At 33.9% G+C, this 16,954-nt stretch overlaps 1 protein-coding gene across 3 annotated transcripts in view; it reads right to left on the bottom strand.

Annotated features, from left to right (window-relative positions):
• The window catches only part of cyc (basic helix-loop-helix ARNT-like protein cyc), a 141,069-nt gene that overhangs the window by 106,740 nt on the left and 17,375 nt on the right, over positions 1–16,954 (bottom strand). Inside the window, exon 2 of one of the 3 annotated variants that reach the window (XM_090174148.1) lies at positions 11,435–11,572. The exons of the other annotated variants lie outside the window; for them this stretch is intronic. Within the exon in view, the coding sequence (XP_090030274.1) occupies positions 11,435–11,572 (138 nt within the window). The remainder of the gene's footprint in view (positions 1–11,434; positions 11,573–16,954) is intronic. 3 annotated transcript variants of the gene reach the window in all.

The raw sequence follows: 16,954 nt of genomic DNA, 5'->3' as shown, positions 1-16,954 counted from the left end.
ATTGCATAGTTTTCCCTATCCTACCAAGATCATTCTTGCAATATCCTTGCTTGATATGGCTATGCCAATTTAGCGCGCGCTCTAAAGGATACACGTGAGCGCGTGTTTTGAAAACCATGTATGTACCCACGTTCAAAATTCAGTAGTAGAATCTCATGGTTCTATAGGAGGTTTTTGGATTCGGTCACGGAATCAGTAGCATCTACATTTTGTATCCAAGCCTAAACTCAATGTTGGGGATGGTGCGAGGGGCAGGTCATGCACTTCCATTTTGGGTGCGACTTAATCATAGTAAAATGATTAAATCAGGGTAATCAAGATTAAAAAATCTAATCACGATTTAAACCAGATTTAATCATTCTAATCATGATCTAATCTTTTTAATCAGGATTTAATCATTTAAACGAGATTTAATCATTCTAATCATGATCTAATCTTTTAAATTATATTTAATTATTTTAATTAGATTTAATCATTTTAATCACGATTTAATCAATATAATCTGTTGAATCGATAATTTATCATTAAAATCAAAACTAAAGTACGATTTAACCATACTAATCACGATATAATTTTTTTAATCAGGATTTAATCATTTTAATCAGATTTAATCATTTAATCATGATTAAATCAGATTTAAATATTCTAATCATGATTAAACGTGATTTAATCAACTTAATCGTGATTAAATTGAATGTAATCAAAATAATCTCGATTAAATCGGATTTAATCTTTTGAGGGGTGCGTCGTTAATCAAGGAAGTGACCTGCCCCTCGAGATAGTGGCCAATGAGAAATAACGTGTAGTCAATGACGTCAATCACCACGCTAAAATTCAAATTGTTTTGGCCGTTCTACTAATTACTTCTAATTAACTTCGAAAGCAACGAAACTTGATATTTGGGCATTTTAAACGTACGCGCTTCATTGAATAACAAAATTGAGGCGGTAACGAATAATTTGCAACTTACTCTTCAACGATAGCAACCCCCTAGCGGTCTTAATTCCAATATTAACCTAGCACTCCCACGAGGGGTCGGACATTCAAAGAAATCCCGTACACTTTCCAAGAAATTCGACAAGAAATATAAAATCCAGCCTGGATTTCTTCAAAATCCGGAGACTTTTTTTTTAAATCACGAAATCTGGAAAAAAAATCGGAAAATGTGACGCGAAATCTGACTAATCCGGCAAGAAATCCAGGCTTTAAATAGCTGTTAGGTCGGGGAAATATGGTATTTAAATCAGTAAATATCCCTACGCAATACGGGATTTACGAGAGCATTTCTGTGGGCGCCGTCATAAGATGTCGGCACGCCTTTTTCATTGGCTGACATTCCTTGTCGGTGCATCGAAGCCGGTAGCTTCCACAGCACTAGCCTCCAAAAAGGGGGCGGTTACCTCGTAAATCGCGTATATAATTATTATATTCGTCCATGTATTTGGGCTAACAAACGCTTAACCAAGTCCCCATCAGTGGTTTGGCCGGAAATCTCGCCAACAGGCGATACTATAAAGTAAATTTGGTCTTAACCAACTTGTTAAAATGGGAAAACAAAATCACGTGACTACCTTTTCACAGCCAACTTCGATTCGGTAACTCGTGTTCATAGTTGGCCGGGCGACGTTAAAGAAAAAATTATTCCTTCCAAATACTGCAGACAGCTAATTAACTTACACTTTTCTATTACAAAATGTTTTAAATAATAATAATAAATAGATAATTTAAACGAATAGATCAAAATTTAAACCACCATTAGCAAAATAAAATGAATAATAGTTCGTATTTCATAGGATAGATGGCGCTGCAGATCTCCACAAAGTCACGTGACTACCATCTTTTCAGCCCCCTTGGACTTTATAGTTTCGCCAACTGGAAACGGAATCAACCCTCCGAAAGTACATGTTTCATTTTTATGGATACTTCTATATGTTATACACTTCTGGTTCAACGTTTTACTTCGGGTGTAAGACGCATTTCTAAAGTTATTTATACTATTGGTTATAGAGCTAACACTTACTTTAGAACTCCAGCGATACTAGTCTATAGATAATGCCTTGATTTTCCGCGTTTAAGTGAACTGAGCAGTGAGCTCTTTTTTGCGAATACCCAGTCCATTATCGGAATAGTGGTCCCAGAGTGACTCATTTCTACCATGAAGTAATACAATCTATAATCGTATAACTATTTTTGCACAAAGAATATTTTTTTCGCGGTTATTTATTTGCAAAGTTATATTTTTTTTCGCAAAGTGATTTATTTCAGCAATTTTTTTTTTTGGTTTTCTTAATTTTGTCCCGGATGGCGTGCCATAGTAGCTTTTGCATTTGAGGGACGAAAATACCCATTTTAATTAATAGCAACGGCGCTGCTTTAACATGGTTAGATAGAAGGAACAAATACCAATCGAACGACGTATAAATTAAATTTTTATCGAGTGCCGTTTATAAGCAATCGACATTTCGCGGAGTCCCTTTCGGAACTAGCGCCGCGGGGTAGGTAGATTTGTTTGAATTTCAATCGTCCGAACGGTCGAACAAATGTTCGAATTTCAATCGTCCGAACGGTGGAACAAATGTTCGAATTTCAATCGTCCGAACGGTGGAACAAATGTTCGAATTTCATTCGTCCGAACGGTGGAACAAATGTTCGAATTTCAATCGTCCGAACGGTGGAACAAATGTTCGAATTTCAATCGTCCGAACGGTGGAACAAATGTTCGAATTTCATTCGTCCGAACGGTGGAACAAATGTTCGAATTTCATTCGTCCGAACGTGGAACAAATGTTCGAATTTCAATCGTCCGAACGGTGGAACAAATGTTCGAATTTCAATCGTCCGAACGGTGGAACAAATGTTCGAATTTCAATCGTCCGAACGGTGGAACAAATGTTCGAATTTCAATCGTCCGAACGGTGGAACAAATGTTCGAATTTCAATCGTCCGAACGGTGGAACAAATGTTCGAATTTCAATCGTCCGAACGGTGGAACAAATGTTCGAATTTCAATCGTCCGAACGGTGGAACAAATGTTCGAATTTCAATCGTCCGAACGGTGGAACAAATGTTCGAATTTCAATCGTCCGAACGGTGGAACAAATGTTCGAATTTCAATCATCCGAACTTGTTTGTTTCATTCGTCCGAATCGGTAGCATCACTTGTCCGAATTCTGTCGCTAAATTAGTATTTATCGATATAGTAAGTGGGAATTGCGTTGAATGTTGTGGATATTTTAGGTTAGGTTAGGTTAGGTTCACGTTAATGTTACTATTTTCTTATATTAACAATATTTAAAAAAAAAACAAATCCTAATGTTCGAAAAAACGGACAAAACGATTATTCGAACAAATGAAATTCGCCAGTAAAGTTAACATAAATTGAACGACTAAATCACCAACAAAAGTTGTGATAAATTTTTCGGGCAAATGAAATACGTTTTCGGACATACGATCCTGTTTTCCGGCATTCGGACAAATGATCATTCGGACATTTGCACCACCGTTCGGCCGAATGAAATTCGAACAAATGTACCCAAATCAGCGCCGCGGTGTATTCACCAGCACCAGCACCGATAACGTCAGCCTCAATCCGTCTATAACTAGAGGGACGAGGCTAAAAAACGCCGAGTGGAAACCGTGGCGGTAAATATTGACAAAACTGCAGCGCGTGTGGCGATCTCGTGACAAAGGACCGTTAACATGACGTTGTTATTTGCGCAGTCTGGCCACAGAGCCGTTTCATAAAATTATCATGGCCGAGTTGTATCATTGGCAGTACTTCAATCAATAGAATATTCTCTAAATTCCACGGTGGGTGCTCTCACCCTTTTAGCATTGCAGCTCCTTCAGATACGCTGAGCTAGGCTGTAGCAAGGGACGTCTTTTCAAGATTTTTCAGGAGGGGGCAGAACTTTAATGTCCGGGGGGCTGTGAAAACCCTTTTTTTAAGGACAATAACGGGTCAAATTTAATCTTTTTTGGATTTATAATCGATATAGTTATTGCATAATTGCAATAATAACATTCAAGCCAAAACAATGAATACATGAAATTATACACGACGTTTCTAATGTGGTTATATGCAAATTAATTTGTGAGCTTTTTTAGCTCTTAAAAGTATGACAACCCAAAATATTCCTTAAGGGGGCCTGAAAATATCTTAAAACTGCCTCAAATTATATACTAAAGTACATCAAATTACTCCAGAAAGGAGCCCCAAGATATCTTAAAGATTACATCAAGTTATATACTAAATATTACCTCAAAATATTCCTCAAATATTATAAACAATTGTCTCAAATTATATACTAAATATTACCTCAAAATATTCCTCAAATATCATAAACAATTGTCTCAAATTTTATACTAATAAGTACATCAAATTACTCCTTAAATGAGCCCCAAAATATCTTAAAGATTACCTCAAAATACTCCTTACAATGGCCTCAAATATCACAAACAATTGCCTCGAATTATATACTAAAATTACGTCAAAACATTACTTAAATATCATAAATATGTGAAATTTTCAGTATGTACACTCGAGGGGATGGTCACTCCGCGAACTCGGTGTACACGGTCGTACCTCTGATTGTGCTAATAAGAGTTCGTGAACTCTTAAAAATCCGTACCTTTAACTCGAACTCAGTGTACAAGTCATCCGATAGTGTCTTACCCCTCGTGTACACTATCGGGGGAGGTCGTTGTTATTTGTAAATTTCAGCAAAATCGCGACATTTTTCACGGTTTTGGAATTTTTGATTTATTAACGCTAGGTGGTAGACGAAAAATATCAATGAACAAGTTGTTTAGAGCATTCTCGAAAACCTTAAATGAAATTGGTTTGGTCGGAATGGGTCAATTTGTCACTGAGATATTAGGTCATGAAAAATAACAAGTTGGTAGTAAGTGGCCTAAGCATTTTCACAACTAATTTAAAAAGAAACCTATTTAAATTGTAATGTTTGTATGACTGCTATAAATGAACGTTTCTGAAACTAATTTGTTTTATTGTTTATTAATTTGGAGAAAAAAAAACGATTTCCGAAAGTGTTACAAAATGTCTTGCTGGATTTCGTGATTTCTTGACAGATTTCGGAATTTGGAAAAAATCTCCGGATTTTGAAGAAATCCAGGCTGGATTTCGGATTTCTTGTAAAGTGTACGGGATTTCTTTGAACGTTGTCGTTAGACCCCTCGAACGGGAGGCTACACAGATTTTTTTTCGAACCAGGGAGGCTCCGAATAAAATATAACAGTTATCACACATGTGTTTATGTATACACTCATACTGAAAACTATTAAATCGTGAATTTCCTATATTTATCAAAATTGTATCTACTCGCAACATATTTTGCTTGATAGCCAAAATAAATAACATTACATACAAAAAGTTCGGGACTGCGGCTCTGGGGGTTACGTGATATTGACACAGTGGTATAATTTCCGCGTAGAAAAATAACTATTTAAATTCCAACTAACCGGATCACAGGCGAATAATGTGCCTGAAATATAGTTATATTTTAAGTGACTCGATAAATATCATGTAAACCACGATCCAATATTATTACATTTTGGTACTACTATACTTGCTAAGACTGAATTAGCTTTTTCGACGCCATGTATTTCCCATCGATTGATGCATCATTTACCATTAAAATCTAATGGCTTTACGTGAAACTAATACTATTTATAATTATAATAACACCGTGGTATAGAGAATGATTGTGTGCAAAAAGAAAGGAAATTAATTTTGGTTGTACGAATAACGACCGGTCGAACATTTATGATACACTCACCAAAACAATATCCAAAATCCAGAAAAAAATTCGGAAATTATTTTTATTTACAAATCCAATACATTATCTACAAACCCGCCGAAATAAATTCTACAAATCCATTAAATTATTGACTAAATCCACCGGAAACATCTACAAATCTATTAAATTATCGACGAAATCTGCCTAAAAATCTACAAATCCACTAAATCTGCCGGAAAAATCTACAAATCCTCAAAATTATCGACAAAATCCGCCGAAAAAATCTACAAATGCATTACTTTAAAATACTGTTTAAGTTTACTTTTTTACGCTGGTTACCTCGATTTGTTGGCAAAGTCCTTTTTGACCTATCGCACGAACCCAAACCTTAATGTTCGCGTTTCCCCGCTGCTTGGTTTTGCGCTTGTTGCAGCCTACTTCCCGGGGCTAGTTGGCCAAACTTGGAAGCTCTCTGGCGCTCGTTTAACTCATCGTAGGAAAATGGGAAAAAAAGGCATACTTCTCAACTCACCACCTACAACTCCTTCAAAGTTTTGCATCACCTTTAGAAACACCCTCTCGTAAGAGATAAATGAACTTCTGGTAAAATAAACTTGACATTTAAACAATTTGCATTAATTTAATTGTGTAAATATTTCTTTTAATTAAAATCAAATTTAAATTCAGATATACTCGTCTATTTTGGCCAGGAAAGACTATTTTAAACGAAATAAGCCCTCTAGCGGGTAAACAACCATGACATTGTAATTAAAATTATTCGGTTCTACAGAAGAGTGCCGTTGAATCTCATCAAAAATGTAGTGGACTATATTATGGTTAAAAATAGTAGTGTTGTAAGTTGGAAAATGACCGAGTCTTTTTTCGCGGAAAATTTTCCGTATTTTTCCGAAAAAAATAAAAAAAAGTTTTCATTCAATGATTAGTCTAATATTGTTTGCAAATTTAATTTTTTTCGAATCTAAAAGTAAAACTAAACCTCTAGACTAGTGTAAACTGATTAAAAACTATTATTGTTTTGTAGTATGTTTACTGATATTGGACATTTTATATCGATAACAAGTTTTTTATTTTTCCGATTTGCGGAAAATTTACTGGAAAATTAAAATGTTCTGGAAAATTTTCTGCATTTTATTTTTCCGGAAAATTAACAACACTAAAAAATGGCGTTAATTATTTTGCAAAAGCCTGATTGTAGGGTTGGTCCTGGGCCCTTGGGGCCCAAATTTCAGTTAACACGGCCGTGAATAAATATACTAGGATGTAGTTGAGTCCGCGATGCAAATATGAGGCCGAGACAGGTCATTCCGGGGTCATTTATATGAAAACTACGGAAGTTATTGCCACCAACAATATGTTTATTTATACTTAGGTAGGGTGTAAGGGGAACTTATAGGAGTGTAGACGTACCTTTCTGTGTACAGACTGTACCTCCTACAAGTTCTCCCGTTCACGTTTTCAGGGCCCCACTCAAATCTTCAATTTTTTTATAGGAAAAATAGGATCATATTTCTAAAAATATAGGACTTTATAGGACTATTTTTTTCCAAATAATATTATTTTAAAGGACTATTTTTTCCAAATTATAAGATTTTATAGGACTATATATGCTATTTCATTTTCTAACATTAAAAACAATCTATATTTAGTTAAATAAATCTGATTTTCACTTCAAAAATAGAAACTATTTAACCATTTTATCACAAAAATATACTAGTAGCTAGCCGTGTTAACAATAAAAAAAAGTATAGACTAGAATGACTTTGTATAGCAATTTATCCTAAATCTAGGAATTTCACTGAATGGCAGTTTTTGAAATGGGCAAAACATCAAAATTATAGGATTTTATAGGATGTTATAGGACATTTTTGAAAATATAGGATTATATAGGAATTATATGACCTCTGGGGCCCCTGTGTTTTCGGACGCTGGCTTAAAACGCCTCTTCTTACTGCTACTAAAGCCAATAATTAGCATTTACCCCAAAACTTAATGCCAAATTTCAAAAGCATCTCGTTTACGTCTTGTTGAGAATGAGTAAATGCTTCCGTGAAAGGATGAAAAATGTTATTGTCTAAACCAGAGATTTAAAATAATATTTTATAAATTAATCCCGTAATATGTTAAACTGAAATGTTTTCGTAAAAATAAACCCATTAAATTTCAACATCAGGATGTAAAGATGTTTTCGATAGTATAACTTATTGATAACAGTAAAGAAAAAATCGGCATCCAAAAATGTACTGCAAAAAAAAATAAATTATATTCAATTTAAAATGATGTCCCTTTTTCGCTTTGTTGAAAGCAATAATTTAAAAATAAATTGAAACTCGGGGTAAAATAAAACGTGAAAGCAATATATGTCTCAACCCATCCCGATTTTAAATGTATTTCATCCCCCCCCCCCCATTCTCCTGGCCTTTCACAAAATATTTTATCAGATTTCAAATCGAAAGATTGCAAAGGAGATTGGGAAATGTTTTCAGAAAAATTCATCTTTACCAAAAAAAAATTAACGTTAGACATACATATTGGTTTCGAATGATTCTAGATGTTGAAATATCGTTTCCCATAGAACAAAGCGGATGTACCGCGCTCACTAATATCATAAGTAACGTACTAAACGTAAGTATCACACTGAACGGTTTCGATTATTGGAGAGACTGACATCGGGGGTTTACGTACGAGGAGACACGTCACATCCTACTTATCTCTTCATTGGTTGAATTACTGCCAGGATGTGAGGCTGACAACCTACTATGGCTACTGTCAGAAACAAATTTGATGCTTAAAGAGTAAGTTGCATATAGATTTTCGGAATAGAAACTTAACTACTTTATAATTTTCTCGTTCATTTGATAATGAGCTTTCCGAAAATGTAACTAACTTAATGAAATTCCGTCGTTAAGTTAATTTAATATTATAACGAAATTTACGTACAGCGCCCCGCTGCGGCTTTTATTCTGAACGATAATTTTACAGCGCCTAGTTTGTGACGTCATTGATTACGGTATTTTCCCCACTGCATCTGGTAGATTACATAGTTCCCACTATCCTACCAAGATCATTCTTGTAATATCCATGCTAGATATGGCGATGCCAATTTAAAACCATGTAAGCAGTAGTAAGCGTTGGCCAAGAGCCAATTTAATTTTTTTTTGTCAGAGTCTGATGTTTTCATCTAGTGAGCGGAATCCCAAGTATTAATAATAAAAACCTTCACAAATTCAACATTTTAAAATTTATAACTCCTTCTAAATATACTTTGGGGAAATGCTGTAACTATATTTTTTTTTTAAATATTATTATTATATTATTATATAATGAGTAATATTACATTATAACTAAAAAACTACGAAATAAATCATAAATAAATATAAATTAAATTATTAAATAATAAAATTAATTTATACGCGATATGCAAATATAAAATATAATGTATATATAAAAAATAATATAATTATAATAATTAAAATAATAATACTTATGAACAGATGGCGCTCTAGACTTAAAAAATCAGAATGGAACCTGAAATTGGGCGGGGCGTCGGTATAACAGCTTATCAACGAAGCTATAAGCTACAGTCCCAGGTTATAGGGAGCTAACAGTTCTACTTCATACGACGTTACTCATGCTTTTTCCTATTGAAAAAAAATTCTACCCAACATGGCGGCCACAGCCAAAGCTACGGAGTGTTAGTTCCCTATTAAATAAAAAATTAGCATTAGGAGAATAGAAGGCGTCATACTTATTTTTATTATGTTACTTTAGGCTTCGTCATGATCCGTTTAAATAGAGTATATTCTGTATCTAAATTCGTACGCTTATACGCAGTACGATTTATTTTAAGTTAGTGTTATACTTATTATATTATGTTACTTATGACTTCGTCATACTACATTTAAATAGAGTATGTACTGAATCTAAAAATCGTTTGCTAAAACACAGTATGACCTATTTTAAGGAAGTGTTATACTTATGTTATTATTATACTTATGGCTTCATCTAGATCTTCCGCATCTAAAAATCATCTGCTAAAACGCAGTATCACCTATTTTAAGGAGGTGTCCTACTTATTTTATTATTATACTTATGGCTTCATTATGATCTAATTAAATAGACTATATTCCGCAGCTAAGAATCGTCTACTAAAACGCAGTATTAACTATTTTAAGGAAGTGTCATACTTATTTTATTATAATACTTATGGATTCATTTTGATCTAATTAAATATACTCTACTCCACATCGAAAAATCGTCTGCTGAAACGCAGTATTTTTTTAAGGAAGTGTCATACTTATCTTGATTATGTTACTTATGCTAATAATAATAAATTCCCTTTTTAACAAAATATAGATCGAAATTTAGATATAAATATAACGATATATCTTCTAGACTATCGCGGTGTCGCTTTTGAACCTAAATCGATCCATCTGTATTTTGCCAAGAATAATTAATCAATTTTTTCCGACATTGGTACAATTAAAATGAAATTAGCGTCTAATTATTATTTAATACCCGAGGATTGATATAATTGGAAGATTGGCGAGTAAACTGGAATGATATCTAATCTAGGTTTATCGCGTATGTACATATTGTAATCTATTTATAAAAAAATATGATGTATTAATTCAAGGATTTTAAAATCAAGTGTCGATTCCATTCAAGGCACTTTACAATAACCTTGGAAAAAAGTGGCCACTCTTGCCTCTTTGTAATAGTCGTGCTCAAATCGATAACGTTTGAGCATATTTTTTTAGATTGGAAATATAATATACGTCCAAGTAATATAATAATAATAAGTACGGCACTTTATTTGGTTTTAATGTTAATTTTCTTACCGAACCTTTTTTTCTGAACTCAAAAGTGTGTCAGCCCTACCTTTCGTTTTTTGAAATATTTATTGACAAGGAGACTACCCGAGGTGTAACACACCGATTTTGATCAAATTCGGGGTTTAAATAGGCCTTAATGAATCATGAAAATTCCCAAAAGGAAAGGTTTCAATGGGCATTAGTTTTGCCATGGCAACCGAAAATGTTTTTGACAACACAAAATGGAAAATTCCTTACCGAAAATAACATGGGATTTTGAAAAAATTAAAATTTTGTAAAATGCAAAAAACCTGAAAAAAATTGATCAAAATTGACGAAAGAAAATAAAATTGATCAAAATTTAATAAATTTTTTCAATTTGTTGAATATGGGTAAAATGCAAATGATTTGATAGAAAATTAATGAAAATGGATGTTATTGATAAAAAAAATCTTAAATGTGATAAAAATCAATTGTGTTTCTCAAATTGATAGAATGAGATAAATTTGACCAAATTTGGAAATAGTGATTAATTTTGATAAAATTTAATAAAATTAATAAAAATATTGATTAACTTTGATAAAATTTATTAAAATTAATAAAAATTGATATTTTTAATATAGTATGGTATAAATTTTGATAAAATCGATATATTAGAACACTTTTTGATCAATTTTTGTCAATTTGATCAAAATGTGTAAAAATTGATAAAAATAGATATAATAATAAATAGAATTCCATTGCAAAAATAAAGTGCAAATAACATTAGATAGTTGAGTCAAATGGTATATTTATTCACTTTGTTCTATAAATCTATTATAATGTAAGCTCCGCTCCACTTACAATATCGGTTGTTTCGGTACCGAAGTCACTGACTTTCGAATTTCGCAAATGCGAAGATGGATCCAGTAAATGTTGTGCAGTGTTTAAAAGAGTTAGATGAATTAGAATTCCCTTCGTACGTTGCAAGTTCATATTTGTCTAACGAAAAGGAAAAACATTTTGCAAAAGACATATTGAAAAGCATGTGTGAAATATTAACTGAATACGTTTTGCTAGAAGAGGAAGAACTAGTTGGTAAGAAATAGCTCTTTACACGAGAGGTCACGTGATTACGTTAGATTCATCGTGCAGTTAAAGTTAGAGAGCGCGCGCATATTTTGGTTTTTGTTGTGCTCGCGCGAAAACGCGCGAGACCCTTTACACGGAAATATTAGGAAGCGCGCGCTCCAAAAAATAACACTCTTTATAAATTTATTCGTATATATTATTTTATAGAGCTATTAAACTCTTAAAATATTTTTTAATAGTTGATTTTATAAAAAAAATGGTCTTGCCCAACTTGTTAAAATGTTGCTCTTACGTCACAAGACGCAGCTTTATTAGTATATTTTGCGCACGAGCGATTTTCACGCGCGCTAGAAAAACCTATATTCCTCGCGACTGTAGCGCGCTAGTAGGCTTGTGAAAGTAAGAGACTGTGACGTAAGAGCAACATTTAAACAAGAAGGCCACGTTAGTTTATAAAAAGAACTATTGAAATTAGTTTGTAAGAATGAAACTTTTGATAACTTATAGCGAATGTTTTCAATATTAATGGACAATTACTCTTTCGTGTTTATAATTTCAATACTTAAATTACACAACTTAACAGATATCATATTAGTGTTATCTTCGGAAATGTAGAACTCCGGATAAAACTTTTTAAAGGTTTAGACTGCACTACAGTAAAACCCAAAATTAATTATTAGGGCGTGAATCACCAGATATTCTCTATCACACAGATAACACTTCTATTTTTTCGAGTCAAATCTATAAGAAATAAAAGGTAATTGTCATGTTACAGTCCCGATCAAAAGTTTCTGGCCGTTTTCTCTTGGCAGCCATTTTGTTTCTATTTTAGGTAGAGAGCCGAATGAGGGCTTCTATGAGAGAATACCCCCACGAAAATAATATGCAGTGAAATTTAATGCCCTACCCCAATTAGGGCGCGAGCAAAGCCGGAAATAGCCAAACCCCTCCAAAATGACGTCATGAAAAATAACCCTAATTTAATTTTGAAACAAAGCACTTACAAATTAAATTAGGGTTAATTTTCATGATTTCCGTCATCACTATTTCTTCAATAACTTTACAAGTTCCACAAATCCGATTTGGAAAATGAAACCAGATTTGGTTTCCGAATATTATTGATTTTTATCCCATTTAAGATTTTTTTTATCAATAAAATCCATTTTTATAAATTTTGATCAATTTTATCAAAATACTGATTTTTCAAAAATACTCGGCGGCGTCTTTTTTCTTTCGGCGGCGCGGAGAGGTAAAAGTTTCTCCCCCCTTCAAAATATTTAAAAAAAATTGAAGGAAAATACGTTACGTAGAAAATCTCAAAAACAATTCGGCGGCGGGATCTAAATTTATCGTAAATGACTCGGAATTGGCGGCGGCGGCGGCGTTCGACTATTAATTTTACTATTATTTTTTACTATTTGGTCTTTGAAAAGGTACATTCCAAGATTAAATTTTTGTTTTACAAATTTTTGTTTTTTTTTGGAAAAATAATTTTAAAACAGCGCCTCGTATCGTATACAAACCTAAAATTTACAACAACAATACCTTCTTCAAGATTACATATTTTGGCCCTAAGTAACTCGTCAAAATTTTATTTTCTCGAGTGTTTTTTTGTAAAATTCATGTTCAGGTAAAAAGAATAACAATTTTTTTTGTAAAAATAATCTTTTAGCATTTCTATTGCATCTGCATTTTTTACATTCATTCTTGATTATTATTATTATTTTTAAAGTGCTTTATCCGTCGTAACTTCCTCCACCATCTTCCTGATACCAAGATGACTTTGTATTTAAATTCAAACTAAAAACCCCAATCATCAAATTGGTGATAATAAAAAGGTTTAAAACTATAATCAAGAACGTAATGAGGTGAACCGAAAATGAATGAATGAATGGTTTTATTTGGTTTTCGTATCAAACCGAACCCTTTTACAACAGGGCGACTCCGCTAGGGGGAGCTCAACCAGAATTTTGAAAATCAAATATATATTGAAATTACAGATATTAAGATTTTAAAATATTAAATAGCTACATTCAAATTTAGAAAATTATTTCTCTTTTAATATTCGTTGTTTCTGCCAGTATAGTACCACTTACAAGGAGACGACCTGAGGTGATAATCACCGATTTTGTTCAAACTCGGGTATAGTGTACACCTCCATGTACCTTAAAAAACCTGCGAGGGAAAAGTTGCGATGGGCTTTCGTTTTGCCATGGCAACCGAAAACGTTTTTGACAACATGATTTGGGATTTTTCCATTGAAAATAACATGGGAATCTGAAGGATTTTAATCCCCCCTGTGAAACCTTTTAAAAAACGAAATATTTTTAAAATTAAAATTTTTTTTATTGATTTTAAAAGTTAAATTTAATCAAGGTTAAATGCAATTTGGTCAATTGGGGGACCCTTAAAATCCTTCAGATTCCCATGTTATTTTCAATGGAAATAATTCCAAATCATGTTGTCAAAAACGTTTTCGGTTGCCATGGCAAAACGAAAGCCCGTCGCAAATGTTCCCTCGCAGGTTTTTGATTGTACATGGAGGTGTACACTATACCCGAATTTGAACCAAATCGGTGATTATCACCTCGGGTAGTCTCCTTGTTAGTCAACATGTGCTTCAGAAAAGGTGGGTGCCATGTAGGGGGGGGGGGGGGGTGGGACATGAAAATAATGGCCACAATCTCTGATTCATATTCTTTGTAAACCTAAATAAATTATTGTTCAAATAGATAGCCTATAGTCAAAAGTTAAAACATGTACTGGCTTAATTCAGATATATTTCCAAACACGTATAGCTTAATGTAGACGCGCTTTGCATAGCAATATTCACCGCTTCGATCGTGTGGGTAAAATCCTTTATATTGTTCCTAGTATAACACTGACACTGTAAATTATACCATCACAATAACCCCTTCATATTCGATAAAGTGAATTGTCTTGTTTATCAATAAGCTACTTGAGAACCAAAATCAAGCAAGTCGAAAAATACTAGTTTTTAGTTTTACAACTATAATACAGGGTTGATCTTTTTATTTAAAAAAACTAATAGATCTTTCTATTCTAAAAAACCATAAAAAATTTATTTGATTTAATTTAATTAATTATTTCATTTCATTTATTTTTTACTTTATTGATTTCTTGAAGATTTATGCATGTTTTTCTATATTTTGAGTGTAGCGGTAATGTACACTAAAATTTAAATTACACTTCATAAAATTTAATTAATTCAAAATTAAATTTCATCAATTTTTTTCTAAATTGACATTGCTAGAGGAATCTACGTTGGAACATTTTCATAAATATATTTAAACATATATTTTTTTTAAAGTCATAGATTTAAATTATAACTTGATTTGTCATAGATTTAAATTATAACTTGATTTGTCATAGATTTAAATTATAACTTGATTTGTCATAGATTTAAATTATAACTTGATTTGTCATAGATTTAAATTATAACTTGATTTGTCATAGATTTAAATTATAACTTGATTTGTCATAGATTTAAATTATAACTTGATTTGTCATAGATTTAAATTATAACTTGATTTGTCATAGATTTAAATTATAACTTGATTTGTCATAGATTTAAATTATAACTTGATTTGTCATAGATTTAAATCGGACAATAATAATAATAATTGCAATAATGGTCGAATACTTGAAATATGCTAAAAATATTGTTAAGCAACATTAAAAATTAAGTAATAAATCAATATATTGTCAAAACATTTTTAAAATATTATTTTTTATTGATTTTAAAAGTCACGTATCTCGACTTGCTTGGATCTTGCTGTCGGGTCCCTTTTTACAGCACTGTCAAGTCAGCTTGAAGAAACGTTGCCTATTTAACCTGTCTCTCAACTGAAGAGTGGGTTAAATTGGTTATCGCCTCAACAGTGATAATAATTATGTGGGAAATGTTTATCGGGTGAAACAAAACTTATATCATAAGCCTATTATTATTTTTAAAATATAAGGGTGCCAGTTAGTCAAAATAATAGACGAGTAAAGAAATTGTTTGCCAGTTTTTCTTTAATTTTCACGTGGAAGGTATTTTGAAAAGGGGGGACAGTGTGTCAGAATTTAAGGCCCGATGCACCTAGCAACAGGGGCCATACCACCGGAGGCCCTACGCCAGCGTCCCCAAGCCCGGACAGGTGACAAATCCAGCATGGGCAGTAGTACCCTACTACTGATGGTCACACCTTAGACGCAAGCCACTCAACCCAGCAGAAGGTGCAGCAACGGGTTGACCATTTCCCACTTCGCACTCAGCAGGGAGTAAGAGTGGATGCTATAGCAACTCCAGCCGACACCCTAACTACGAAGGTAAAGAGTCAAACCCTTTGGAGAGAGCTCCTAAAGGGGAACGACGGGCACACAGCGGTCCACATAACCCGGCACAGCTGGCACCGGAGATCCCGGTGTGCTCCAAAAGACCGGGAAACAATACCACCGTGCCCTCATACGGAGGCCCGCCACCCCTTCAGCAGGCTACCCAATCCTCCGAGGCGGCCAGTTTGCCTGGACCCTCTCAGTTAGCCTGAGACGAAGCCGTTTCCAGCCCAAACCTGACCGAAGTCGGAGGTGGAGATAGGACCATTTGATCAGAGCACCACCCTTATGGGTTACAAGCAGTGGCGGACTGGCCATAGAGTGAACCTGCCCGATGGCAGGTGGGCCCCACGGACCGTTCATGAAGTGGGCCCCTCAAACATGATAGCGTTATAGTTGTTAAAGCTGGGGCCCTTTGTCTTCTGGCAGCCCGAAATATTAGACTCAGTTCGCCACTGGTTACAAGAGCCGGACCCCGACTCCCCGGTAAAGCCACCAGTTATTGCACACTCTAACCCATTTAGGGTCTGAAAAGGGGGGAAGAAAATAGGGGTTATCTAACCTAGTCACGTGATATTTGTAATTTTTACAACTATCAACCTTTTTTCATTGGTCTATGAACGTCGGCTGCTTATCTTAATAATTAAATAAACTGAACCGCCACTTCGCCGGAGCATTTTGTAAAAGGGCACGAGTAGGATAATATCTGATCTGCGCAGACTCCCGTAACAGCCAATCAGGTTCCTACCGGAAGTTCGTTACAAATATTTGAAATGGAACGCGGTTTTCTTTACTCGTCTATTATTGAAAGCGTCGCGCAAAGTGACTTAGACTTGAGGTCGTATCCAAAAAGATAAGCGCCTCTAGCGAGAAACATACGCGACCAATGGTGTCGGAAGACGTCAGTTTTAGGGCTTATTTTTTAAGTTGGCGGAAAAAGCTTACTGTTAG

The sequence above is a fragment of the Leiobunum rupestre genome, chromosome 4, assembly GCF_980474605.1.
Source record: "Leiobunum rupestre chromosome 4, qqLeiRupe1.1.hap1, whole genome shotgun sequence".
In the NCBI taxonomy this organism is placed as follows: Eukaryota; Metazoa; Arthropoda; class Arachnida; order Opiliones; family Sclerosomatidae; genus Leiobunum; species Leiobunum rupestre.
The sequence above is the reverse complement of the archived record's forward strand: the minus strand, read 5'-3'. Positions and strand labels throughout refer to the sequence as shown.